At 37.4% G+C, this 27052-nt stretch overlaps 1 protein-coding gene across 1 annotated transcript; it reads left to right on the top strand.

Moving 5' to 3' along the window:
- Positions 1-18408: 18408 nt before the first annotated feature.
- LOC124619720 (ras-related protein Rab-1A) lies at positions 18409-23527 on the top strand. The gene is made up of 7 exons (XM_047146319.1): positions 18409-18595; positions 20252-20324; positions 20403-20450; positions 20536-20583; positions 20688-20915; positions 22087-22294; positions 22377-23527. Exons 1-6 carry the CDS (start codon positions 18573-18575, stop codon positions 22282-22284), a joined length of 618 nt encoding a protein of 205 aa, XP_047002275.1. The 5' UTR covers positions 18409-18572; the 3' UTR covers positions 22285-22294; positions 22377-23527.
- The last annotated feature ends 3525 nt before the right edge of the window (positions 23528-27052 follow it).

The raw sequence follows: 27052 nt of genomic DNA, 5'->3' as shown, positions 1-27052 counted from the left end.
GACACTGACCTGCAATCAAGATGGTACGAATATTTGCAGAATCGTGCTGAATCTGTCTTCAATCTATTTCTATTGCTTCTTCATTCAGTCCTCACTGATCGGCAGAATGAAGGCAGTCTTATACTACACGCATGGATTACACTGCCAATTCGCAAAAAAATAAACATGGCAGCAATGTAGGTGCCAGTCACCCATCCCCAATTCCCATAATAATGCCCCCTCCACTTGATGCAAAAAGTAATCAGAACAGAGCATGCCAATAATCTGTGGAGAAAGAAAACCCATGATGCCTTCGTAATTGTGAATTCAGTTTTACATGTTACAGCTATTTCAGTACACTCAGAAAAACACAGTAATGCTGTATTGTACATTGTCCAGTCACATTAATGTAACCAGCGCCTATGTTCGACTTCAACGTGCAGTAATCACTCACACATAGCAAGTGGCACCACTAGCAGTGGAGTGTTGGCGGGGAAAACAGGGCAGTCGTAATGTGGAAATGGAGTGATTTATCTACTTTCCAGGACTGGCACTTTCTCAAAGTCTATGGGTGCAACACAGAGCCACATGTAGTCACAGAGTTTCAAATTCTACATTTCCGTTGGCATGCCACACCATAACTGAAAAGATTACCTTCGTGCAGTTCTAGGCTGCTAGAAAGTGATTCTTCACGCCAAGTAGAGGATGATTTCTGGAAAATATCCATATTCATTTCGTCATAGATTGTCCCTGTGCTACACTTTACCTAACCCAAAAAAATGTAGTTTTCAAAAAACATTTCATTCAACTTCATTTATGCCAGTTGATACTACCGTGAAAGTAATGCAATAAAGCCATTAACGTGAACAGCTGATACATTTTATAAGAAAAGTGCTATAAATTGCATCGAAATTGAATAAGCCATTGTAAGCGCATGCAATATATGCATATGTATGCATGTATGCATATGCATGTGTGAATGATTGGAAACAAATAACTGGAAAGAGGAAGCAGAAGACAGGAGAAAAATGGCTCTAAGCACTATGCTACTCAACTTCTGAGGTCATCAGTCGCCTAGAACTTATAACTAATTAAACCTAACTAACCTAAGGACATCACACACAGCCTTGCCTGATGCAGGATTCGATCCTGCCTTCGTAGTGATCGCTCAGATCCAGACTGTAGCGTTTAGAACCACACGGCCACTCCGGATGGCAAGACAGGATAAGCTGGAGGAATCATGCAAGATTGGCATGGAAGCTTCGAGTCCCTTAGAAGCCTGCTACTGTTTCTAAAACTGCTACTACTACTATTTTGTAAATGTATATTCCCTGTTCCTCTGTTTTGAGGAGTATTAAAGAACCAATTTTTTTGAAGTCCAGCAGGATTTTTCTCAGTCATTCTGACTTTTCTTCTTATTCCAGCTTTTTAATTTTCACTTTCAACCTAATATTATGAATGTGTGAATAAGTTATTTTTGTGAATATTATATAGTTTTATGTATTTCATAACACATTGCATACCCTTGATTTAATTATATGAGGATTTAATTTCAGATCGTTGAATCAAAAGGTGGCATCCATATTCATGTTAATAACATAAGAAACATACTTTTAATGTGCTATTGAAATATGTTTACTGTTTTGGCACCAACATAATTTACCTTAAAAATACTAAGCAAATAATTAGTTCTTGGTGTAGGACACGTTTTCAGCCTCACCAAACCAGTTGTAACAGAACTGGTAAGTTTTGAATGTTTCCCCCTCTGGGAAAAATTTCTGTGAACCTCCATACAATAGAGTACTGGCATTTGTTCTGCACTTTACAAACACTTTACTGTATAAATTTCAAATACTTTTTAATACTTTTAAATATGTGTAACCTAACTGGAATTTACTTTATAGTCAAGGGAATCAAAAGCTGTCAGTGGGTTCCTTCCAAAGTGTGAGTAGGGTAACGAGTCTAATTTATAATTTTGATGAACGTTTGTGGAACATGCATATAAATGGCACTTCACTCCACTGGCTACCTAAGTTGTATTCCTAACAACTCAGTATTATCCTCAGCATAACAGCATGTAATTTGAAGTCTCAAAGAGAACTAATATTACCATGCTGTATGCCAATCCCTTTGAAAAAAATGTTATTTTACAAAGTTTTTGGTTGCCAGCGCTGAAGGAGCAATTTAACTTTAACATTTCAGGAATAAAGTTACAAGTACTGCAATGAAGTTAATTATCTTTTGTCAAATGGGTTTTTACTTAGAGACACATTTTTACTTTAGAAACAAGATGGATGCAAACAGTGAAAATCTATGTAGCACAATCGCTACCATTTTTAAAGTTTTGAATTATATGATTATTGAAAATAAAAACTTAAAATCGTGGTGCTACTTTAAAACAAGTTATCAATGGGACCACAATGTTTAACAATAATAGCTCTTTAAGCTGTAACATAGTTATCTAGAACTTATGACAAACATACTTTGTCGTAAAATGTTTTAAACTGTATAAATTTACACAGAAACTCTTACAAAATATATGGTCAGGAAACAGTAAGTCACAATTCTGGAATAAATTTAAAGACCTTTTTGAATGCTACTTGTATTTAAGAATTGGACAATAATAACTGACTCTAGTATTCTTGCACAATTCTATGTGCAATTAAGTTTACAAAACGTTCTTGCCGTAATTATTGGAGATGTTGTGATGTTGTCACTGATTTTCAGTGAGAGGTAATTTTTTTTGCTTTTCATGTTTCAGAACTGATGCAATGATATGCAGTGTGTCAAGTTGCCAACAGGGACCATTGTTCTTGAGGCGACCATGGTTCCAAATTCAATCTTAGATTATGATTGGAAAATCTTGCATTCTGTGACCTATACATATTTATGTAGTGTTGTGTACTCTCACTCATTATCATAATGAAGACAATTACTTAAAAAGTCTAAATAACTCTGACACTTCTGACTTTGTTTCTAGACAATATACATGAAAAAGGGTAAGGGCATCAATAAATGTTAAATTTTATGAGATCATGAGGTCTATCTCTCTTCAGTACATGTATGACAAATCTCTTAATCTGACTAGCTATATTTATGATTAATTCTGTCCACTTGTGTCTGGAACTTACCAACAGGTCAAGTCCTACCTGTTAGTGAAGCTACATGACCTGAAGTTCCTTACATATAAAATTTATTGTTTAGCTGTATCACTCACTTTCTTGCACCACTTCAAGAGTCACATTATCCCTCTGAATAATGTCTTTACATTCTTCAAAATTACTTGCAAATCTATTGATTCTGGTTTACATATTCAAAGCAGGCTCTAGCTAATGTTTGGAATTGACAGAATACACATAATTAACATAAACATGAACATGAATAGATGGAAGTGATCAACAAAGAAATAAAGTCATTGGAATTTAATGAGACATGGGAGTTGACTGAGTACTGTCCAGAGAAGAAACCAATTGATAGCCAGTGTATCTTCAAAATGAAACATAATCAAGGTGGAGAGATTGAAAGATATAAAGTGAGGCTGGTAATTGAAGTCTGTGCTCAGAAGAAGGGTTATGATTATAAAAAAATCTGTGCTCCTGCTACATGTTTGACTAGGTTGAGATCTTTAGGGTCAAACATCATTGAAGAGATCCATTTATGTTATTTTCTTCATGTGGGGCACCACAGTCACATATTTGTTGAAAGACATTTTATTATTTTCCCCCTTGTATTTAGCTTATTATACCTTGAATGATTCGCCAATTTCGGCCTTGCAGGCCATTTTAGAGTGCAGTGGATGTCGACGTGTTGTGTAGTTATCCTGTTAATAAACAATGATACAACCAATCTGAAAGCAACTACATAACGTGTAAGTGCCAGAATTAAAACCAGAAAGCTTACTGAGTGGTAATAGTCATCCAAAGTCAGTGTTTGACAACAAAAGCGAACACATGTAGTGTTCTATAACGTGGCATTAGTAATGAAGATGGCTACTACTGCATACAGTAAACTTTCTGCTTTAATTCTGACAATTGTACTTTATGGGCTCCCTTTCAGATCAGTTGTATCGCCGTTTGTTAACAGGATAATTGTGCAACACATCGACACCTGCAGTGCTATAAAATGGCCTTCAAGGCAGAAATTGGCCAATCACACAAGGTATAATAAATTGAATACTTATGAAAACAGTCAAGGTGGAAAGTACCAAAATGTCTGTTGACAAATATATGGATGTAGTGCCCCACGTAAAGGAAAAGAACTCCCTTAGGAATTCACACATTTTTGAAGAAAAAAAACATATATAGATCCCCTTCAAAAATGATAGACCATAATGTTTTCAACCTACCCAAACATGCAAAAACAGCAATCGTTTCATTGTAATCATAACTCTTCCTCTGAGCACAGACTTTAATGACAAGGCTTGCCTTATGTCCCTCAGTTTCTCCATCTCGATTACATTCATTTTGAGGACGCATTTGCTATCAACTGGTTTCTTCTCTGGACAGTACTCCGTCAGTGCCCATGTCTCATTCAGTTCCAGTAACTTTACTTTTTGCTGCTCACTTCTCTCCATTTACGTCATCATGTGTCCCTTTATATCTTCATGACATTCAGAAACATCATCAACCAACGATTCAGCATGCAAGGCCAGCACTGCTCTATTATCCCTTCCTTTCTGTGGCTATTAATTATTATTATTATTACTAAGTGAAACACAAGAAAGGGATAGTGTAAGAAATATATATATATATATATATATATATATATATATACTGTTTTGTAGGTGGCCAAAGATAAATATTAAATTATGTTTCAAATGAGCGCCAGGCTCTCTACAAATTATTTCAAAAGCTTTTGGAGAAATGTAATGCAGGCTAAGTTCACTGACCTAGAATAAATCGTATCTTTGGAAGTATGCATTTTTTGATGAAATAAAATTAGTGAAGCTTTGCATTTAGTTAATTGAATAACTTGAAATGACTCTTTCTGCTCCGGCTGTGGTGTTACACAAGAAAATAAATTTATATACGCCGTGTAACGATTTCTATTTTTCCCATACAGTTGGTGAGTTGCACTACTTCGTCTTTCATAACTGTGTGTGCTGTTTGCAGCGTTTGCACATCTTGTGCTATGTCGCTGACTATGTTCGGCAGTTCGGTATAGGCTTCCTTATTTCGTTTATTTCCAACTTTACCTTCTCAAACTGCATATTTATACTTTCCATTAAAACCTTATCTCTCTCTCTAGCTTTTTCTTCCCTTAATCTATCCTTTTCTTCTCTTTCTGCTTCCCTTAATCTGTCTTTTTCTTCTCTTTCCTTTTCCCTTAGTCTATCTCTTTCTTCTAATTTCCGGAGAAATTCTGCAATTGGGTCTGGTATCAGTGAACATACCGGTGTCATTGTTGCTCCACTCCTTTGAACATTGACACTGGCACTACTAGTAGCAGCTACCAGTTCTAATTCTTCAGTGTGCTGACTACTTTCTGTCATTTCACAGGAAACTACAGTATCTCACCCCTTAGATCACTCTCAACATCTAACATCTCCGTACTCCTATCAATTTTACTCAACAACTGAACATCATTCGGAATATTGGTATAATTATCTGGTTGTAACTCCAACTCTACCCATAATGCCAATAAAGTCATTTTACTCACTACAAAACTTACTCTGGGCTAGAAATGCAGACTAATTTCTTCAATAAGAATGGTTACTACTTTTAACGTCACAAAATCATCCTTTGCTTGCGCTTCTTTTTACAAATACAAACTTTTATCTACTTCACTATGTACCGTGTATCATCTACCATACTGTACTCTGATGATACAGGTCAATGTAGCAAGACATGATGCTTAGTGGTCCTTACCTTGGTACTTTTCTTATTTCTATCTCCATCCTCTCAGGGTCTAAAATTTTCTTCTCTGGTGCTCTCGTTTGTCAAATTTATACATGAAATGAAATTTGTTTAGTATTAGAATACATGCTGTACACATTAATAAACACACACACACACACACACATACACACACACACACACACACACACACACACACACACACACACACACACACACATACACACACACACACACACATATATATTATATATATATATATATATATATATATATATATATATATATATATATACAGGGTGGTCAGAAAATGTGTGAAATGCTTGTAGGGATGTTACAGGGCAGGTTGTACTGAGACATAAATGTTAAGGAAGAAATTTGATACTTTGCGCCGTTTCCGAGTTATTTAGCATTGAAGTTAGCCAATCGAATCGTAGCGCGCGTAAATTCAAGTTTCAGCTAACGAGACAAAGCACTCATTGGGCAACACCGCCCCTGGCAGGCCGCTTGAATGCGAGCACGCGACGCCCCGATTGGCTAAATTCTATGCTAAATAACTCAGAAACGGAGCGATGTATCGAGTTTCTTTCTTAACATTTATGTCTCAGTACAACCTGCCCCGTAACATCCCTACAAGCATTTCACACGTTTTCTGACCACCCTGTATATATATATATATATATATACACAGGGTGAGTCACCTAACGTTACCGCTGGATATATTTCGTAAACCACATCAAATACTGACGAACCGATTCCACAGACCGAACATGAGGAGAGGGGCTGTGTAATTGTTTAATACAAACCATACAAAAATGCACGGAAGTATATTTTTTAACACAAACCTACGTTTTTTTAAATGGAACCACGTTAGTTTTGTTAGCACATCTGAACATATAAACAAATACGTAATCAGTGCCGTTTGTTGCATTGTAAAATGTTAATTACATCCGGAGATATTGTAACCTAAAGTTGACGCTTGAAACCTCCGACATTCAGTTGCGTGTTGTAATAAACACGGGCCCACGGTCGGCGAGCAGCATCTGCAGGGACATGTTTACAATGACGACTGTGTTTAAGAGTGTGGTTGTAGTGCACTGTTGTGGTTTGGTCTAGCTGTCGCAGTGTCCGCATGTAGCGCTTGCTGCTATTGTTATTCTGCATTCGTCTCCGCACGCAGACCAACTGTAGTACACTGTGTTACCAGATGTCTGTGATAGTGTAGTGTTGTAGGAACTGTGACCATGGTGTAATCGAACTCTGAAAAGGCGGAGATGATACTCATCTATGGCGAGTATCGACGAAATGCAGCTGAAGCCTGCAGGATGTATGCAGAATGGTACCCGGACAGAGAGCATCCAACGTGCTGCACATTGCAAAACATCTACCGCCAACTGTATGCAACAGGTATGGTCGTAGCACGCAAACGGGTCCGTAACAGGCCCGTCACAGGAGAAGCGGCTGCAGTTGGTGTGTTAGCTGCTGTTGCCATGAACCCACACATGAGTACACAGGACATTGCGAGAGCCAGTGGACTGAGTCAGAGTAATGTCATGCGCATACTGCATCGTCACCGCTTTCACCCATTTCATGTGTCGCTACATCAGCAATTACATGGTGATGACTTTAATCATCGAGTGCAATTCTGTCAATGGGCATTAACAGAGAATGCGTTGCAATTCTACCTGTTTACTGATGAAGCGGGTTTCACAAACCACGGGGCAGTGAATCTACGGAACATGCATTACTGGTCCGTGGAGAATCCTCGCTGGCTCAGACAGGTAGAGCGACAGCGACCATGGACTGTAAATGTATGGTGTGGAATCATTGGCGACCACCTCATTGGTCCTCACTTGATTGCAGGAGCCCAAACAGCTGCAACATACACCGCGTTTCTACAGAATGATCTGCTAACGTTGCTCGAAAATGTCCCACTGGAAACGCATCGACGTATGTGGTATCAGCATGATCGTGCACCTGCACATTCCGCAATTAACACTAGGCTGACCCTTGACAGGATGTTCGACGGGCGTTTCATAGGTCGTGGAGGACGCATAAATTGGCCAGCCCGTTCTCCTGATCTTACACCTCTGGAGTTCTTTCTGTGGGGTACGTTAAAGGAGAATGTGTACCATGATGTGCCTACAACCCCAGAGGTTATGAAACAACGTATTGTGGCAGCCTGCGGCGACATTACACCAATGTACTGCGGCGTGTACGACATTCATTACGCCAGAGATTGCAATTGTGTGCAGCAAATAATGGCCACCACATTGAACATCTATTTGGCCTGACATGCCAGGGACACTCTATTCCACTCCGTAATTGAAAACGGAAACCACGTGTGTACGTGTACCTCACCCCTCAATGTAATGTACATGTGCGTCAGTGAAAAAGACCAAGGTGTTAGCATGTGGATGTAATGTGCTGTTCCAGTGTCTTCTGTACCTAAGGTCCATCACCGTTCCCTTTGGATCCCTACGTAATTCGGTGCTCTCCGATACACATGATCGAACAGCGGAGGAGTGGTACTCAAGCGTCAACTTTAGGTTACAATATCTCCGGATGAAATTAACATTTCACAATGCAACAAACGGCACTGATTACGTATTTGTTTATATGTTCAGATGTGCTAACAAAACTAACGGGGTTGCATTTAAAAAAAACCTAGGTTTGTGTTAAAAAACATACTTCCGTGCATTTTTTTATGGTTTGTATTAACCAATTACACTAGCCCCTCTCCTCACGTTCGGTCTGTGGAATCGATTCGTCAGTATTTGATGTGGTTTACGAAATATATCCAGGGGTAATGTTAGGTGACTCACCCTGTATGTATATATATATAAAATCACTATGTCTTGCCCCAATATTACTGAGCTTTATTTATTATGACATGGTCATATATATATATATTATTGAGCCCCACGTTACCTGGCGGCATTTATAATATCCCTTCCTTTATGTGGTTATTAATTATTATTATTAGTATGTGAAACACAAGAAAGGGATTATATATATATATATATATATATATATATATATATATATATATGTATATATGTATATATATATATATATATATATATATATATATATATATATATATATATATATCGAATTGCAGGTGGCCAAAGATAATTATTAAATTATGTTTCAAATGGGTGCCAGGCTCCTTACAAATTATTTCAAATGCTTTTGGGGTAATGTAATACAGGCTAATTTCACTGACCTAGAATAAATCGTATCTTTGAAAGTATACATTTTTGACGAAATAAAATTAGTGAAGCTTAGCACTAAAGTTATTTGAATAAGTTCAAATCATCCAGAATGAGATTTTCCCTCTGCAGCGGAGTGTGCGTTGATATGAAACTTCCTAGTAGATTAAAACTGTGTGCCAGACCGAGACTCGAACTGAGGACCTTTGCCTTTCGCGGGCAAGTGCTCTACCACGAGCTACCCAAGCACGACTCACTCCCCGCACTCACAGCTTTACTTTTGCCAGTATCTCGTCTGCTACCTTCCGAACTTTACAGAAGCTCTCCTGCAAACCTTGCAGAACTAGCACTCATGAAAGAAAGGATATTGCGGAGACATGGCTTAACCACAGCCTGAGGGATGTTTCCAGAATGAGATTTTCACTCTGCAGCGGAGTGTGCGCTGATATGAAACTTCCTTGCAGATTAAAACTGTATGCCGGGCCGAGACTCGAACTCGGGACCTTTGCCTTTCGCGGGCAAGGTTTCTGACATTTAAATAGGACTACTATGGATGAAGTGCATCATATGCTTCTGACATCAAAGCTTGGCGAGTGTTTCTGGATGTAAGCAAAATTGGCTGCAGTCTATGTTGGAAATAGGAGCCCCATATACAGCTCTGGAATGAAAAGTACCAGCAGCTCTATGGCATGGAAGAAAACCCAGCTAGGAGAAGAAGAAGTGTTTTGGTTGTGTAGCCTTTTTACAAATTCCACAAGCACTTATAGTTAGAACGATTGGTTATCGTTCACTCTGATGCAATTGCTCGGGCTAAAATCTAGAGTTTGATGTGCAGAGCTGTAGAAATAAGTACTTCAGGAAAAGGATGTAATGTTTGATGAGATGATATTCAATTCTGATGAGACAACTACTGAATAGTAGTGGCTTTCAGGAGAAGAAGAAAAAAGGACAGACAAATACAAGATTGACAAGTACAAGATAGATGAAAATAGATCACTGGATTACAAGACAGACGAAAACAAGATGGAAGGAGAAGAGCGAAAATTCAAGAAAATAAGCTGTGGCACCTCAAATGGCACAAATTATTTGATGAAGCAACAGGAAATGAAGGATGCTAGTGTAATTTGTCGATTATGCAGTATAGTGTCCCTTTTGAAATATTCAAGCCAATATATTTGAAGTATATAGTAAAAGGACTCTGAATAATATTATATAGACATAAACGCCAAATTAATTATGAAAATATATTAAATTAGCTTCAAAGAAAGACTATAATGATAGCAATGTAATAAGAAGGCATTATTTATTTAGATGAGATAGTAGTGCATAACGTTTTCGAAACTAACATTATTGTCTTTGTCATTATATATAAGAGGAAAAAAACATTTAAAATCACATCGAGTCAGATCATTTCTTCTGCTGTATGTAAGGTACGCTTACTATTGTAAAGCAGTAGCTTTTGTTCTATTTGATCTCATATGTAGCGAATAATTCAAGTTTGTATTCTGTGCTTAGTGGAAATGTATTTACAAAAAGTGACTGCATTGTATTACTTAAGGAACCCATGCAAACAATTCTTCCTGAATTAATAATTACAAGAAGTTACTTACCATTTCTTCAGTCTCTGAGAAGCGACTAGTGGTGATCTTTGACTGGCAACAATTGGCCGCCATTACTCGGAGTATCAAATTTATTTTTTGTGTAACATATCACCACAGCCGGAGCAGGAAGAATCATTTCAAGTTGAAACTTCCTGGCAGATTAAAACTGTGTGCCAGACCAAGACTCGAGCTCGGGCCTTTGCCTTTCGTGGGCAAGTGCTCTACTACTGAGCTACCCAAGCTCGACTCACGCTCCGCACTCACAGCTTTACTTCTGCCAGTATCTCGTTTCCTACCTTCCAAACTTTACAGAATCTCTCCTGTGAACCTTGCAGAACTGTCTCCGCAATATCCTTTCTTTCAGCAGTGCTAGTTCTGCAACGTTCGCAGGAGAGCTTCTGTATAGTTTGGAAGGTAGGAGACGAGATACTGGCAGAAGTGAAGCTGTCAGGGCGGAGCGTGAGTCGTGCTTGAGTAGCTCGGTGGTAGAGCACTTGCACGCGAATGACAAAGGTCCCAAGTTGGAGTCTCGGTCCAGCATACAGTTTTAATCTGCCAGGAAGTTTCATATCAACGCACACTCCGCTGCATAGTGAAAATCTCATTCTGGAAACATCCCCCAGGCTGTGGCTAAGCCATGTCTCTGCAATATCCTCTCTATCATGAGTGCTAGTTCTGCAAGGTTCACAGGAGAGCTTCTGTAAAGTTTGGAAGGTAGGAGACGAGATACTGGCAGAAGTAAAGCTGTGAGTGCGGAGCGTGAGTCGTGCTTGGGTAGCTCAGTAGTAGAGCACTTCCCCACGAAAGGCAAAGGTCCCGAGTTCGAGTCTTGGTCTGGCACACAGTTTTAATCTGCCAGGAAGTTTCAACTTGAAATGATTCTTCCTGCTCCGGCTGTGGTGATATGTTACACAAAAAAATAAATTTAAATAACCCGAGTAATGGCGGCCAATTGTTGCCAGTCAAAGATCACCACTAGTCGCTTCTCAGAGACTGAAGAAATGGTAAGTAACTTCTTGTAATTATTAATTCAGGAAGAATTGTTTGCATGGGTTCCTTAAGTAATACAATGCAGTCACTTTTTGTAAATACATTTCCATTAAGCAGAGAATACAAACTTGAATTATTCGCTACATATGAGATCAAATAGAACAAAAGCTACTGCTTTACAATAGTAAGCGTACCTTACATACAGCAGAAGAAATGATCTGACTCGATGTGATTTTAAATGTTTTTTTCCTCTTATATATAATGACAAAGACAATAATGTTAGTTTCGAAAACGTTATGCACTACTATCTCATCTAAATAAATAATGCCTTCTTATTACATTGCTATCATTATAGTCTTTCTTTGAAGCTAATTTAATATATTTTCATAATTAATTTGGCGTTTATGTCTATATAATATTATTCAGAGTCCTTTTACTATATACTTCAAATATATTGGCTTGAATATTTCAAAAGGGACACTATACTGCATAATCGACAAATTACACTAGCATCCTTCATTTCCTGTTGCTTCATCAAATAATTTGTGCCATTTGAGGTGCCACAGCTTATTTTCTTGAATTTTCGCTCTTCTCCTTCCATCTTGTTTTCGTCTGTCTTGTAATCCAGTGATCTATTTTCATCTATCTTGTACTTGTCAATCTTGTATTTGTCTGTCCTTTTTTCTTCTTCTCCTGAAAGCCACTACTATTCAGTAGTTGTCTCATCAGAATTGAATATCATCTCATCAAACATTACATCCTTTTCCTGAAGTACTTATTTCTACAGCTCTGGACATCAAAATCTGGATTTTAGCCCGAGCAATTGCATCAGAGTGAACGATAACCAACCGTTCTAACTATAAGTGCTTGTGGAATTCGTAAAAAGGTTACACAACCAAAACACTTCTTCTTCTCCTAGCTGAGTTTTCTTCCATGCCATAGAGCTGCTGGTACTTGTCATTCCAGAGCTGTATATGGGGCTCCTATTTCCAACGTAGACCGCAGCCAATTTTGCTTACATCCAGAAACACTCGCCAAGTTTTGATTTCAGAAGCATATGATGTACTTCATCCAAAGTAGACCTATTTAAATGTCAGAAACCTCATTCTGCTGCCGTGTATATCTCGTTATGAATTCAAATTGAATGCCAAAGTATTCACTGCAAGTCTTCAGCTAATTCGACATATTCTCTCACTCATAATCAGAATGAAGATAATTTCAAGTAAAAGTGATGTGTAGACATAACTCAAAAATCTTTGAAAACTCTGACACTTCAGACTTTGTTTGTGAAAAACATACTTGAAAAGGAGCAAAGACATCAATAAATGTTAAGACGTACGTTTTACAGTGAAGTGCCAAAGAAACTGGTACAGGCATGTGTATTCAAATACAGAGATGTGCAAATAGGAAGGTTATAAAGATTTAAGCGAGTTTGAACTTGGTGTTATAGTCGTCGCATGAGCGATGGGACACAGCGTCTCTGAGTTGGCAATGAAGCGGGTATTTTCCCATACGACTATTTAACGAGTGTACCGTGAATATCAGAAATCTGGTAAAACATCAAACCTCTCACATTGCTGTGGCCAGAAAACGATCCTGCAAGAATCGGACCAACGACGACTGAAGAGAATCATTCAAAGTGACAGAAGTGCAATCCTACTGCAAATTGCTGCAGATTTCAATGCTGGCTCATCAACAAGTGTCTGCGTGCGAACCATTCAAAAAAATGGCTCTGAGTACTATGGGACTCAACTGCTGAGGTCATTAGTCCCCTAGAACTTAGAACTAGTTAAACCTAACTAACCTAAGGACATCACAAACAGCCATGCCCGAGGCAGGATTCGAACCTGCGACCGTAGCGGTCTTGCGGTTCCAGACTGCAGCGCCTTTAACCGCACGGCCACTTCGGCCGGCTATAGCGAACCATTCAACCAAACATCATCGATGCGGGCTTTTGGAGCTGAAGGCACACTCATGTACCCTTGATGACTGCAGGACACAAAGCTTTAAGCCTCGCCAGGACCTGTTGACACTGACATTGGGCTGTTGATGACTGGAAACATATTGCCTGATTGGACAAAAAAAATCAAATCTGTGTGAAATCTTATGGGACTTAACTGCTAAGGTCATCAGTCCCTAAGCTTATACACTACTTAACCTAAATTATCCTGAGGACAAACACACACACACACATGCCCGAGGGAGGACTCAAACCTCCACCGGGACCAGTCGCACATTCCATGACTGCAGCGCCCTAGACTGCTAGGCTAATCCCGCGCGGCCCCTGGTTGGACAAGTCTCGTTTCAGATTGTATTGAGCAGATGGATGTGTATGGGTATGGAGACAACCTCACGAATCGATGGACCCTGAATGTCAGCAGGGGACTGTTCAAGCTGGTGGAGGCTCTGTAATGGTGTGGCCCTGTGCAATTGAAGTGATATGGGATCCTATTACGTCTAGGCATGAGTCTGACAGGTGACGTGTACATAAGCATGCTGTCTGATCACCTGCATCCATTCATGTCCATTGTGCTTTCCGATGGAATTGAGCATTCCACCAGGACAATGCGACACCCAACACGTCTAGAATTGCTACAGAGTGGCTCTAGGAACACTCTTCTGAATTTAAACATTTTCGCTGGCCACCAAACTCCCCAGACATGAACATTATTGAGAATATCTGGGATGCCTTCAATGTGCTGTTCAGAAGAGATCCTACCCTATCGTGCTCCTATGGACTTATGGACAGCCCTGCAGGATTCATAGTGTCAATTCCCTCCAGCACTACTTCAGACATTAATTAAGTTCATGCCATATCATGTTGCGGCACTTCTTGGGACCCCACACGATGCTAGGCATGTGTACCAGGTTTTTGGCTCTTCGGTGTATCATTATGTGAACTCGCACTAATTGGTCCAATTAGATCACTATGAATAAACCATAGTAGATTGTTTGTATTTACTTTTCGCATTTAATAGGCTGTGAGGTCTGTTTCCCTTCAATATGTGCATGACTTATCATAAGTCAGGTCACCCATACTTTTACACCATAATTCAGTGGTCTCTCTTGGCAAAGCTACATGGTATTTAAATTCCTTATGTATAAAATTTAATGTGTACATATTTCCCTTACTTCTCACTGTAATGGCAAGAGTCAATTGTCTTTCTGAAAAATACTTTTATAGTTCTCAAAAACTAATTGTAAACCTTTTGGTCCTGGTTTGCACATTTATTGCAGGCTGTAGGTGAGATCTGGAACTGACAGAATAGCTGTTATAGAAGCAGGAACTTCTTATAACTTCAATTTTACACCACATTTAGCAGATATAAAATGTTCCTCACTTCCAAACATTAATTTTAACTGTCTCTGGCAACTTTTTCACTTTTTCAACTGTATATTACCATTTAATTTCAATTGATGTTGTTGAATTTTCATTGGTAGCTGTTGGGAAGCAAGTCATTATTCTCCTTTTGCACTTTGATCGTCATGGGGTACCTCTGTAGAATTTTGTTTTAATTTATGTGCTTTGTGTTTCTTTTGCTTTCTATAATTTGACATTTTGTATCCTTTCAACACACAGTTACATCACCACAAAATAAAACGACTGGTACTTTTGTTATTTAATTTAATATTGTTACCTGACTTCGATTTCTGTTGCTGGCTTAAAGTGGACTATTGACATCTTTCCTCTTTGTCTCTTCATCCAAAAGCACATTCTACACGAAGTCTAGATTTAAATGGTAACAGTGTTTCTCGCTCTGTGATTAGATTATTACAATCTGGGGGTGCTGTGAACACTATTTGCAGACAACATGACTGTCGTCTAATCTTACTCCACATGATCATCACTATTGAGTTAATTTGTCGAATTTCAAAGCGATAGCCTCAGATCTAAAGTCGTAGCTTCGTTTTTGGGGTACTCCAGATAATTATCTGCAGTTCTCCATATGACTTCAGCCTTACATATGTTGTCACATTTCTTCAAAGTTGCTAATTGGTCATCTTTCTTTGGGCATACGTCTGCCATGTCATTCTCTTTATATATCATAATTTCAAAATGTTTCATTTGAATAAAAGTTTCGCAGTCCATTCCATCAAACATCAATTCGAGAGTTTTCAAATTACTAAAATTGGTTCCATCGAACAGTTTTTATGCTGAAGCAGCACTTCCAGACCTTAGAAAACAGGTCCATGATAATGAAATATCAGTGTCCAATAATGTAAGTAAGTCATCTTGGAACCTCATCATAAGTATCAAAAAACTTCCATAACTAGGTATTGCTTACCTTTATGCATTATACAGGATAGTAATATTATAAATGACTGAAAACTAGTGTATAATATTTTGTAATAACCGTTTCGTGTCACCAACAAGAAATGCAACACAGACTAGAGACATGTGCCCAGATATACCGAATCACATCACTCAAACAGTGTACTTTGAATCTGAGGAGGTTAAAGAAAATGAAATAAGCAAGATAACCCTCAAATTAAAGAACAAATACTCAGCTGGATGGAATGGTATCGAGTACAGTCATTAAAAATGCATAATAGAAATAGTTTAACCGCTAATGTACGTCATAAACTGTAGTATCAGACAAAGCACTTATCCTAGTTGCTTAAAAATAAATATTGTTAAAGCAGTGGGTAAGAAGGGAAGCACAAAAGAGGCTTCAAACAACCACTCTGTATCATTAGTCCCTGCTTTCAGTAAAGTTTTTGAAATAGTGAACCTTTCTCAGCTCTCTGATTATTTTACAAAAAACTAATTGCTAATGGAAACACAGCATTGCCTTAGAAGGGATCCCTGCACAACAACTGCATTCACTGAATTTTTCCATAAAGTATACACCCTCCTAGACGAAGAAATGAGGACAACAGGCATATTCTTACATTTTTCCAGAGTCTTTGACTCGGAAAACTATGTGCTGCTCGTTAAGAAACTGGAGGCACACAGCATTAAAAAAGCATCTATGGAGCTTCTGCCCACATACTTAATAAACTGCATGCAGTTTAATATAGATAATAACGTCATACATTTCCTGTTTTATAGGGATATAGTAGTCTGGGGTGCCTCACGTGCCAAGCCTTGGTCGCTTGCTGTTCATGATTTATGTCAGTGACATAACAGAACCTTTAAATGTACATCTCTTAAGTTATGCCATTGGAACCTCCCTCCTATTTTTTGAGAAAGACTCTGAGGCATTGCAGCCGGTGGCAACCAAGCGTGCAACTAATGGAACCATGTATTTTCTACACCCATGTCTAAACACAAATATCAGTAACTCCAAGCTACAAATAGTCTGCTGCTGCAGAAAAGATAATTTATGTTAATGGCTAGACTAAGTCTGTAGAGCCCTGCCATGAAACTTTCGTGTTAAAAATTTCATTTAAAACCAGTGCCTCTGCGAGAACATTCATCTTTGGCATCATTTCTATGGACTTTTTTTATATGTGCCTTTCTCGTTATTTTTTGTTTTGAGTCTAATCATGTTACTGTCGTTCTGTGAACTAATAAAAATGTTATTTTTGTTTCAAACCGTAACCGCGGTTTCATTTAAAGCTCAAATCGCCAACATAGATATTAAAAATATATTCCTTATGTTTGTGTAAACTTATGTTGTTGAGAATAGTAAAAACAGTGTAAGCAATAAGTCACAGGCCGTCAATTGCAACATGTGTTAAATTGAGAATATTAAGATGAATACATGTGTTTATATTAGTTTGTTACTCATCGTATGTATAAAGTTTCCAAAAGACGTCAGCTCGATGGCTACACGTAAAAAAAGTAAATTAATAAAGTATATATTTCCCCGCCTAGCCGGCCTGTGTAACCGAGAGGTTCTAGGCGCTTCAGTCTGGGACCGCGCGACCGCTACAATCGCAGGTTAGAATCCTGCCTCGGGCATGGATGTGTGTGATGTCCTTAGGTTAGTTAGGGTTAAGTAGTTCTAAGTTCCAGGGGACTTATGACCTCAGATGTTAAGTCCCATAGTGCTCAGAGCCATTTGAGTCATCCCCGCCTAGTCAACCATGATCAATAGAGAGATCGCGTCTGTTGTACAGTACAAGTAAATTAACGCAGCTCTTGGGTCATAACCTAATAAATTTAAAGAGCTGCGGGCGTTCCTGAGGCACACAAATTATAAGTCACTTGCGTTAATAGTGGTTTATTTGATCATCTTGTGATTTATTGAATTCTGAAAAAGCACAAGGAACTGTGGCAGTTGGCAACCACTTATCAACAACAGAATAAAAGATAATAGCACGGAATTGCCATCAAAAACAAAAAAGAAAAAGGAATATACTGAAAACAAAATAAATTTGAGAAATTCGAGCTAAAACTGTCATATTAAATGTTATTAATCGAATTGTTTTCCTATTGGTTCCGGTGTAAGTACAAAATTTTGATAGCAAAATGTGTAATACCCAAAGACCAATTCAAATAAAAATCTGAAATGGAAAAATAAAGAAATAGTTCGAGTAAATACAGTGGCTGTTCTTTCTGCCAACGTAATGTTACAATTTCACAAACTGATGGATAAAATCTTGGCAACTCAAAAGAGTGTGAATTTAAAACGTACGGTAGTAATTTTCTCAGCAGATGTCCGAAATTCATGTAGTTATAATACTTTTCCTATGAAAAATCTTTACAGGTATTTCTAAATTTAATGGGATTACATTTTAATTGAAGGTAATACTTTTTAAGGCGGAACAACTATCGATAGCTTCATTTTGTGACAGTTGTCGTGCATCTGAATTTCTCATACCTCTCTGCCACTTTGGCATTACGTCAATGCCGTAGACTCCTATAGAGTTGCAGTTCACATAGCAAGAGGCAGCCATTGTTTTTACGTTACCTGCAACAGTTTTAAAGGGACGAAGTAGTTTGTGTACGGTTTTCTTGAAATACACTCGTCGCACATTTGGTGATGTCCACGATGAACCCCGAATAGTAAGTACGGAGTGTCAACTGTGCGGTTCAGTATGTGAGCTGTTTGTCGATTGACATTCTCTCTGCGTATATCTCATATTGATGGCGTTATTGTGTGGTGTGCCTAATTTTTGTTGTTACAGTATTTATTAAAATTTTTTGGAGGAGCGTAGATATTTGCGCAAGGCAAATGTAACATTACTTCGTTTCGATACGTTTTTGTGACTCACTGTCATCCATGACGGGTGGAGGCACAATGAAATCAGCAAACATGGATGGTTGCCTTTATGCTTTTAGTTTTGTGTAAATGGCAAGTAGCGTTTGTGAGCATGGAGAGGCAAGAATTGACTTACGAGCATGTTATTTTTCAGATATGTGGGAGATTATCTTATGTAATTTTTTCCTTGCTTCCGTAATCAACAATTCTAATTTGTTATGATTTATAGATTGGTGGTAGTTACTCGATATTCGTGTTGATTCGTGCATATCTGTATCAAGATATGGTTGTTAGAGAGACCTGTGGCTGCTTCAAATGTGTTTTTCGAAGACCATGTTTCGTGGTTGTATTTGTTTGGAATAGGAAATAATGTGCAGTAGGTGTGTGAGCACTAGGAACTCGACTAGACTAAGGAATATTTAGTACTTAATTACCCGGCATGAAGCAGGAAATAAAAAAAAAACTACATATTTACGAGTATATTTCTTCTTTGTCTTACATGCCCAGAATGTGAGTTTTACGACATAAAGAGGAACCCGTTCATTTCTTTGCGGTTTGAATGTTATTCATTTTACTGTCATGAAGTGAAGCAATCAAAACATCACATACATTCTCGACAGTGACACACCAGCGACTTCCAGAATGTTTTTGGGTTTAATTAGAATTCTGTAAAATCATACAATATACTGTATGTATATGCCCAGAAGTATCACACAAATTTGATGGGTTTGGATTTTGAATTAAAGCTGATTGCATTGATAATTCAGTATTGGTGCCACAGTCAATATTGGTTACTGGATATTTCAGATTGTTTCATTACATGAGTAGGAAGTTTCCTTGCATTAATAATTGTTGTAGTAGTTTGATAATCTGGAAGTCTAGTACGATGTGTTTCCATAATTTGCTGCAGATTTCTTTGTGTAAAGGTAACTTAGTGGAGCATTTCACAAAATGTATTTTCTTGCCAACTGTTACTGAGCACTGGGTTACCTAGTTAATTGGAAAGTTAATTTCACTTAAGGGTTGCATTTTGACAGAATATTCTGATTGAGTACATCCCCATTCGAATTTCAAATTGACACACTGCTTTTGTAAGGAATAAAGTAACCAGAGCATATGCTGTACATTGCAAATCTAATATTATTGGGAGTGTTTAGTGACCATGTGCTGCGTATAGGTGGTTTTCTGCCAATAGTGGCATGTTTTTCGTAGTTTTAAATGTTATGTTGTATTGGAACTGGGAAGTCTTGTAGTAGACATTTACTGAATGAAAACATTATCCTAATCGCAGGCAAACTATTAGTATTGTGACCTCTGATTCAGATCTGTTGCGGTTACTGGCATTTCGGGAAGTTATGCATCACTTTGTGAATTGCTTGTGAAGATATGATACAGTGCTGTGCTATGTAAATTTCCTTGACTGTGAACAGATACTTAATATTTCATTGACCATTTTTCAGTGACTACCTTTTCAAGCTTCTGCTCATTGGTGATTCTGGTGTTGGCAAATCTTGTCTTCTGCTGAGATTTGCGGTATGTACTGTTAAGTATGTGAAATATTAAAGATTTCAACTATTAATAGTTTTTCATGCATATGTTCATTGTTTGCAGGATGATACGTACACGGAAAGCTATATTAGCACTATAGGTGTAGATTTTGTAAGTATTTCAATAGTTTTAATTCAATTCACAAAGTCTTTTTTATACTTAGTATTTGGTGTAAGAAATTTCTATTCTGTTTCAGAAAATAAGAACAATTGATCTGGATGGCAAGACTATAAAACTACAAATTGTAAGTTTTTATAATTTTGAATGCTTAGGTTTTAATGTTTGGGAGCAGAGCATTGCTCCTTTCATGTAACAGTCAGTACTGAATGACAAAATTCTATTTTACAGTGGGATACTGCTGGTCAAGAGAGGTTTCGCACAATTACGTCAAGTTATTATCGAGGTGCTCATGGAATTATTGTGGTTTATGATTGCACTGACCAAGAGTCATTCAATAACGTTAAACAATGGCTGGAAGAAATTGATCGCTATGCCTGTGACAATGTAAATAAATTGCTTGTAGGAAACAAAAGTGACTTGCATGCCAAAAAGGTTGTTGATTATACTACTGCTAAGGTAAGATGTTAAATAGTTGTTTGAAAGATTTGAATAAGTGTTTTAGAAGAGTGGAATACTTTAACCTGTATGTGAGCTTTGGAATAACATGGCAGTGCATGATACGTTTGTGACACTGGCAATGTGCATGTTGCTACATTTCATGTATTTGTAGACAGTTTTCAATAACTTTTACCATTGCCTTTAAATCTAATTTTACTCATTTCATTATTGCATGTATTTGGAGCATTGTTCTTCTGCTACTCAAGAAGCCAGTTGATAGCTGTCATTAGTTACTAAAATTGCCATGATAGTTTTCTGCTTCTAGAACATAATGCTGCCAGCAGTCTGGCACATCAAAACAGCAACAATTTCAGAAAAGTTTCTTGCAGCCAATCTTGGCATTTGATTAGACATAGCAGTAGTAATTATAAAGGCATCTAGTTCCAGCTATCAATTAGTAAATGAGTGAACTTCATTTTTATATTTGAGATCTGTGATATTAAGCTTAATTTTTATTGAAAGAATTGTCAGGTGTGTGCTTACTATAAATTATCTATGCTTAAAACATAACTAGTTTCACTTTGAACTTAGAATTGCAGTTCTGCAGCACACTTCAGATATTTAAATTTCCTACATTACTTTCACAGTGTTGAGTGTAAATGGCAAAATGCTGTTTACTGTATTGTAAGTTAAAAACGTAAAAAATTATTAAAACCTATGAACAAGATGAATACTTAAAGAAATGGTTTTATATTAGTTTTGCAGTAAGCACATTTATAATAGAGGTGAAATAATCAAAATAAAAAACCAAGAACAGGGAGATAAATTAGTGCCGATTCAGAACTTGAGTCCTCAATACAGATCCAACATTAGGTTGAGGAAAACATAAACATTGGGATGCAGGAATGTGTTAGTTGTAAAACTTTGGAGTTGTGAAACATTGGATAATTGTAATGCTGGAAGGTTCACTGACAGCAATATAGGGAGTGTTTAGGCTTGGTGTGTATTCATTAACTAAACTTGTGCTGTTGCTTCCAGTGTGACTCAGGATTTTGCAGTTTCTCTAACTGTAAAGGAATTTGTAAGGACTTCACTCTTGCATTCAAAATACAACCTTAATGACATCTTTGGATAACTGAAAAGTTTCATTGTTTTACATAAACTACTATGAGCTCATTATTACCTACAGGAATATGCTGATCAGCTAGGAATTCCATTCCTTGAAACTTCTGCGAAGAATGCTACGAATGTTGAGCAAGCATTCATGACTATGGCAGCAGAAATAAAGAACCGTGTAGGACCTCCATCATCAGCTGCTGACACGGCCAATAAAGTTAAAATTGACCAGGGTCGTCCAATTGAAACGGCAAAGTCTGGATGTTGCTGAAATTAGTGCAGTATGTAACACACCTTTTTTTGGAATTACTCTATATTGTACTAGGCATATTGATTTCATTTTAACACTTTCTTTCTCTTCAGATTTATTGCTGCTGTGTACACTTCCCAGCTCAGCATGTTGCAGTAGCATCTGCTTGGGAGATCTGGCAGGGTTTTCCAGAAACTTTGGAAATGTGTTAGTTTTTGTGAATATCTTTTATCCAAAGACAGCCTGGAGTACCATGTGACATACATTTCAATCCAGCCAGTTTGTTCTGCAGTGTTGCTGTATTATAATGGCTGATGTGCAGGTTTTTGTTCATGTTTTTATAGAAATAGTGTTATTCTGTGTATAGATGTGTGGAGCAGATCGTGCTGGTGTGCTTAATTCTGGAATAGCCCTGTGACTTACAAATCTGAGGAACCTCGAAATTTAATCAGATGTATATTTAATATAAACGTTTGATACTTCTAAGAATTTCACACATGTAAAATATTATACATAGTATACTTAAGTATTAAGTAATACACATTTCAGAAAATATCCTTGAAGGGTTAGGATTTCTTTTGGGGTATTACATAACCAAAATTCTTGCACGCTTTATGCTATATAATTTAAATACTCGTATTTGTACATCAGTTTGGTGCAAATTGGCCCTTCAGAGTATTAATATTTAAAAGATTAAAAGTCAAAATAAATAATTCACAAATATCATTCCATAAATTATATTTCTTGTAGTGTCTTTCTTCCTGAACAATAAATATTCTGAATGGTTAAATGTATGTTTGCCCATAACGTGAGCATGTGTACTGTATGCAGTTCCCACAGATAACCTTGGCAGCAGGTAGCTGTGGAACAATTGCAACAAGTGGTGGACCACTTTATTGGTTTCACAATCCTAAAAAAATTGTGTGAACTATTTATTTTTTGTACTTTACTTACTCTACAATGTTCCTGCTGTTGGTGCCAAGGAACAATGTTCATTCTACATAAAATGCATCAACAGCAGGAATGGCAAAATATTGTCAGGAACAATCCAACAATGGAGATGTCCATAAAAAATGCAGGATGAGGTGATTGATAACCAGTTATCTGTGATCTGAATTTTAATAACCGTATGGTCCACATTTACACTTTATTATATAAATTTTGCAGTAAGTGAAGCATTAGTAGTGTACAGTGATGAAAACAATTTTCTGTAAATTAATTGCATTTTGCGATGCAGAACACAAATAAAATTTTGTTTAATGGAGTCAGTTTTGTCCTACCCTCTTGCCATTCCACAATCCATGTTGTTGGAATAAAAGCTGTTTACATTTCTCATCTGACAAGACACACATGTACTGCATTTATGTAAGTCCAGAACTATGTGGTAACAGTAAAATTAAAGCCTTGTGAAAGAGAAACCAAGTGGAGTATGAAAACATTGTTAACCTTAATTGTACCATACTGTGCACAATAACAAGAGCTCTTCTCTCAGGACCAAATAAGATTAAATTTGCAATCTTTTTGTACTGGACTACTTAGATTTCTGCACTTTGCTGTACTCCAGAGTAATGTAGCATGATTGAGATAAAGTATAAGCCAAGCAGACTACCTGGCAAGTAGTGCCAGAATAGTTTAATCTGCTTAAAATACTCACATAGGCATCTTAATACCAAATGACACGTAAAAAGTTTTTCATGCAGCTCATTGTGGAATTGTCAATTATGGGTAGTGTCAGTAATGAACCATGAACAATTATTTTCACAGTGATCTAGGGGTAGGGATTTCATACTGGTCTTTAGAGAAAAAGCCAAATTTTTTAATCTTTCAAAGCTCTTAAAAATAAGTTTGTCAATCCCTTGTATGTGGGTTACATGCACTCCCCATATCAGAAAAAAATTAGACTGATAAGTGAACCCAGAGCTGGGGTCAACATACATTAACACATTCACTGTGGGTTTAAGTATGATTGTGTGTGTGTGTGTGTGTGTGTGAGAGTGTGTGTGAGAGAGAGAGAGAGAGAGAGAGAGAGAGAGAGAGAGAGACACTCAATACTTAAGCAAATTCATAAAATTTTTGTTCTGTGGTTTTGTAATATTGACAGCTAATGCTTAAGTCAGTCACACTTGGCTTGTGTGATAAGCTTTAAGTTACATCAGCATTATTTCAATCACAATAGCATCTGAAGTTTTGTCAGTGTAAACTAAGTGAAGTTAAATCTGCAAGAACTAGCACCTTTGGTAAAGAGGTTTGGTTTCGAAAAAACAATCATAAATCATTAGAGGAGGATTTTGACAGCTAAATGAAAAAGATGGATAGAAATATTAACAAATTCCTTTATAAAATAAAATCCAGCTAATTGTGTGTAAGCATATAGCTGTTCAAACAAAATACAGGATTATTTGGACAGTCCCTACACTCATATGCTGTCAGTATGATTGGCCTGTCAGCACACTTTTTTTTACAAATGTTACCCACGACTTGAATTTTCCCTTCAGTTGCTTTCAACTTCTGCACAAAGTTTTGTATGAAGTCTCTCTCTTATTTCTTGGAATTTCTGTTGATGGAAGTAAGCACTTTATTTTACTGTATTTCTACAGTGTCATTTTACTTTGATCATACTGTAGATGATACGAACTGAAAATTAGCATGTCAGTTATGTGGAAGAATGATTTCTTAAAAGGATACCAGGTGCCTGCTATTCATAAACATCCAATCCTGCCTGTGAGCCCGACATATTCATGCTTTGACAATTGGCAACAGTTTTGAGACTATTTGCTGGCATGAATTCATCACTTGCCCCATTGTAACAGTTCCGTGGAAATATAACTAATCTCTTGTCTATCAGTCCATTTTACAGTTATCAAGACTTGTGAAGAGTAATTGTATTTCCTTTACAGAGTTTTGCAGATGCATCATATTTAGGGTTGATCTTCCTATTTAGTCTCACTGTTCCAGTGTATTTATATTAGATAAAAGTTGCAACTTACCACATAGCGGAGATGCTGAGTCGTGATAGGTTTAATTGCTATAATTGGGTGAATCCTTTTGTTGCGCCAATTGCAACTCGCCATCTCCGCTATGTGGTGAGTAGCAACTTTTCTTCTAATATTGTTACATTCCATCCTGGATTTTTCATTTTTGTCCTGGTGTATTGTGTGTTCATATTCTGTGAGATTTTAGCAAATTCAAAGCTATTGTTATACTTGTCCACGTAAAAACGGTAGCAAATGTGCAGCTTCTCCAGTAAACTTAAAACTACTTTTTTAACAAACTTTTCCACCCATATTAGTTCAGATTATAGGCATCTCAACTGAATGGATGCATAATATACAACTTGAAGAATTGGCTGTGAAGAAGCTGTATGTGAGGTGAGTGCTGCAGTTGTTCACTCACCAAAAAGTGCATCTAGCATGTTTCAATCCAATGTTTGGGGATGTTCAGTCAGAATCCACAAAATTTTTCTCAATTGAGAAAGTGCACTGAAGGAGGCAAAGCTGTCTGCTGGTGTCATTGTTGAATTGTTTGGTACTTGCATTAACTGAAAGAGACAAAGGACAGCACACAAAGTGCTTTTACCAGGATTGTGTGCCATCTGATATGTCAGTGATAACAATTTTGAATGTGTGTGAATTGGGCTTTGAATTGGCTCACCAACCATATTCACCAGATTTATCCCCAAGTGACCTCATCTGGTTTCCTAACCTTGGTTGCTGGGAATAAATTTTCATCAAATGAAGAACTAATAGTCAATGAGTATTTTGCAGTTTCAGAGAACATGTTTTTCCAATGGGACAAAAAAGCTGCAGCAACACTGGACAAGTGTATATTCCTCAAAGTAGCCTGTCAAGATGTAAGGCAAGTTGTTTGTGAAACTTTACCAGTCTTGCCAAACCATTTTTGTATATGTTTGCCAATGTTCATCGCTGCTTGTGTCGAAGCAGAATGTCCGTCCTATAATAGTCTTGTAATGGGACAGATTTCATGCTGCCCATATGAAGTTAAATAACCAAGAACAAAAGCATTTCGTCCATACTAACAGGTTTCCACTTACAATCCTCACTCATTCTTATTTTTACCACTTGGAAATACTCACAGCATTGTTGTCAGTTTCAATAATTATGCACTGTAATGTCGTCTGTAAGTGAAAGTTGAAAGATATCCATTGGTACATTGCAATGAGCAAACATTCTAGCTTTGCAAATGGATGTTTTGTCCATCGTGCCATGTCTCTTGATTTTTGCCAAAGTGGGTTCATCGTCATCTGTAACTCCCACTTCTGTTCTCATGGATCATTTGATGGCTTTCTTTCCACTAAAAAAATTTCTGAATTCTAGAAATTCGAGTTTTCACCAGATTTGTTATTCTTGTACTCAAAATAATGTTCTAATGTATTCAGTGACTAATTAGTAGTGGTGGTGAGTCATTTTACTAGTTTGTTCTACTCTTTTTAATCTAGGTGTTGATTAGCTGCCACCACAAACAATGTAAGTTACTGACAGCTAAGTGCAAGAAAACAAAACTAGGCACAAACAATTTTTTTTTTTTTTCCTGGAGGTTTTGCCTCCATTGGTTGTGGAAATGCTTGTAAGAGTTGGCAGCAGTGAGCTATTAGCTCGTATTGATACTTGGGCCAGCCACTATGAATGTGTCAAGTGACAAACAGCTAAACATCTTTTTCATTGCTTACATATTTCTGTTGCATTGGTGTTATGAAGTTAGTTGCTTAGTTGAATGTGCCAATGTTGTTAGTGTTCTAAAATGCACCGTTACCCTTCAGAAAAAAGAGTAA

Source organism: Schistocerca americana, chromosome 1 (assembly GCF_021461395.2).
Source record: "Schistocerca americana isolate TAMUIC-IGC-003095 chromosome 1, iqSchAmer2.1, whole genome shotgun sequence".
NCBI lineage: Eukaryota > Metazoa > Arthropoda > Insecta > Orthoptera > Acrididae > Schistocerca > Schistocerca americana.
The sequence above is the reverse complement of the archived record's forward strand: the minus strand, read 5'-3'. Positions and strand labels throughout refer to the sequence as shown.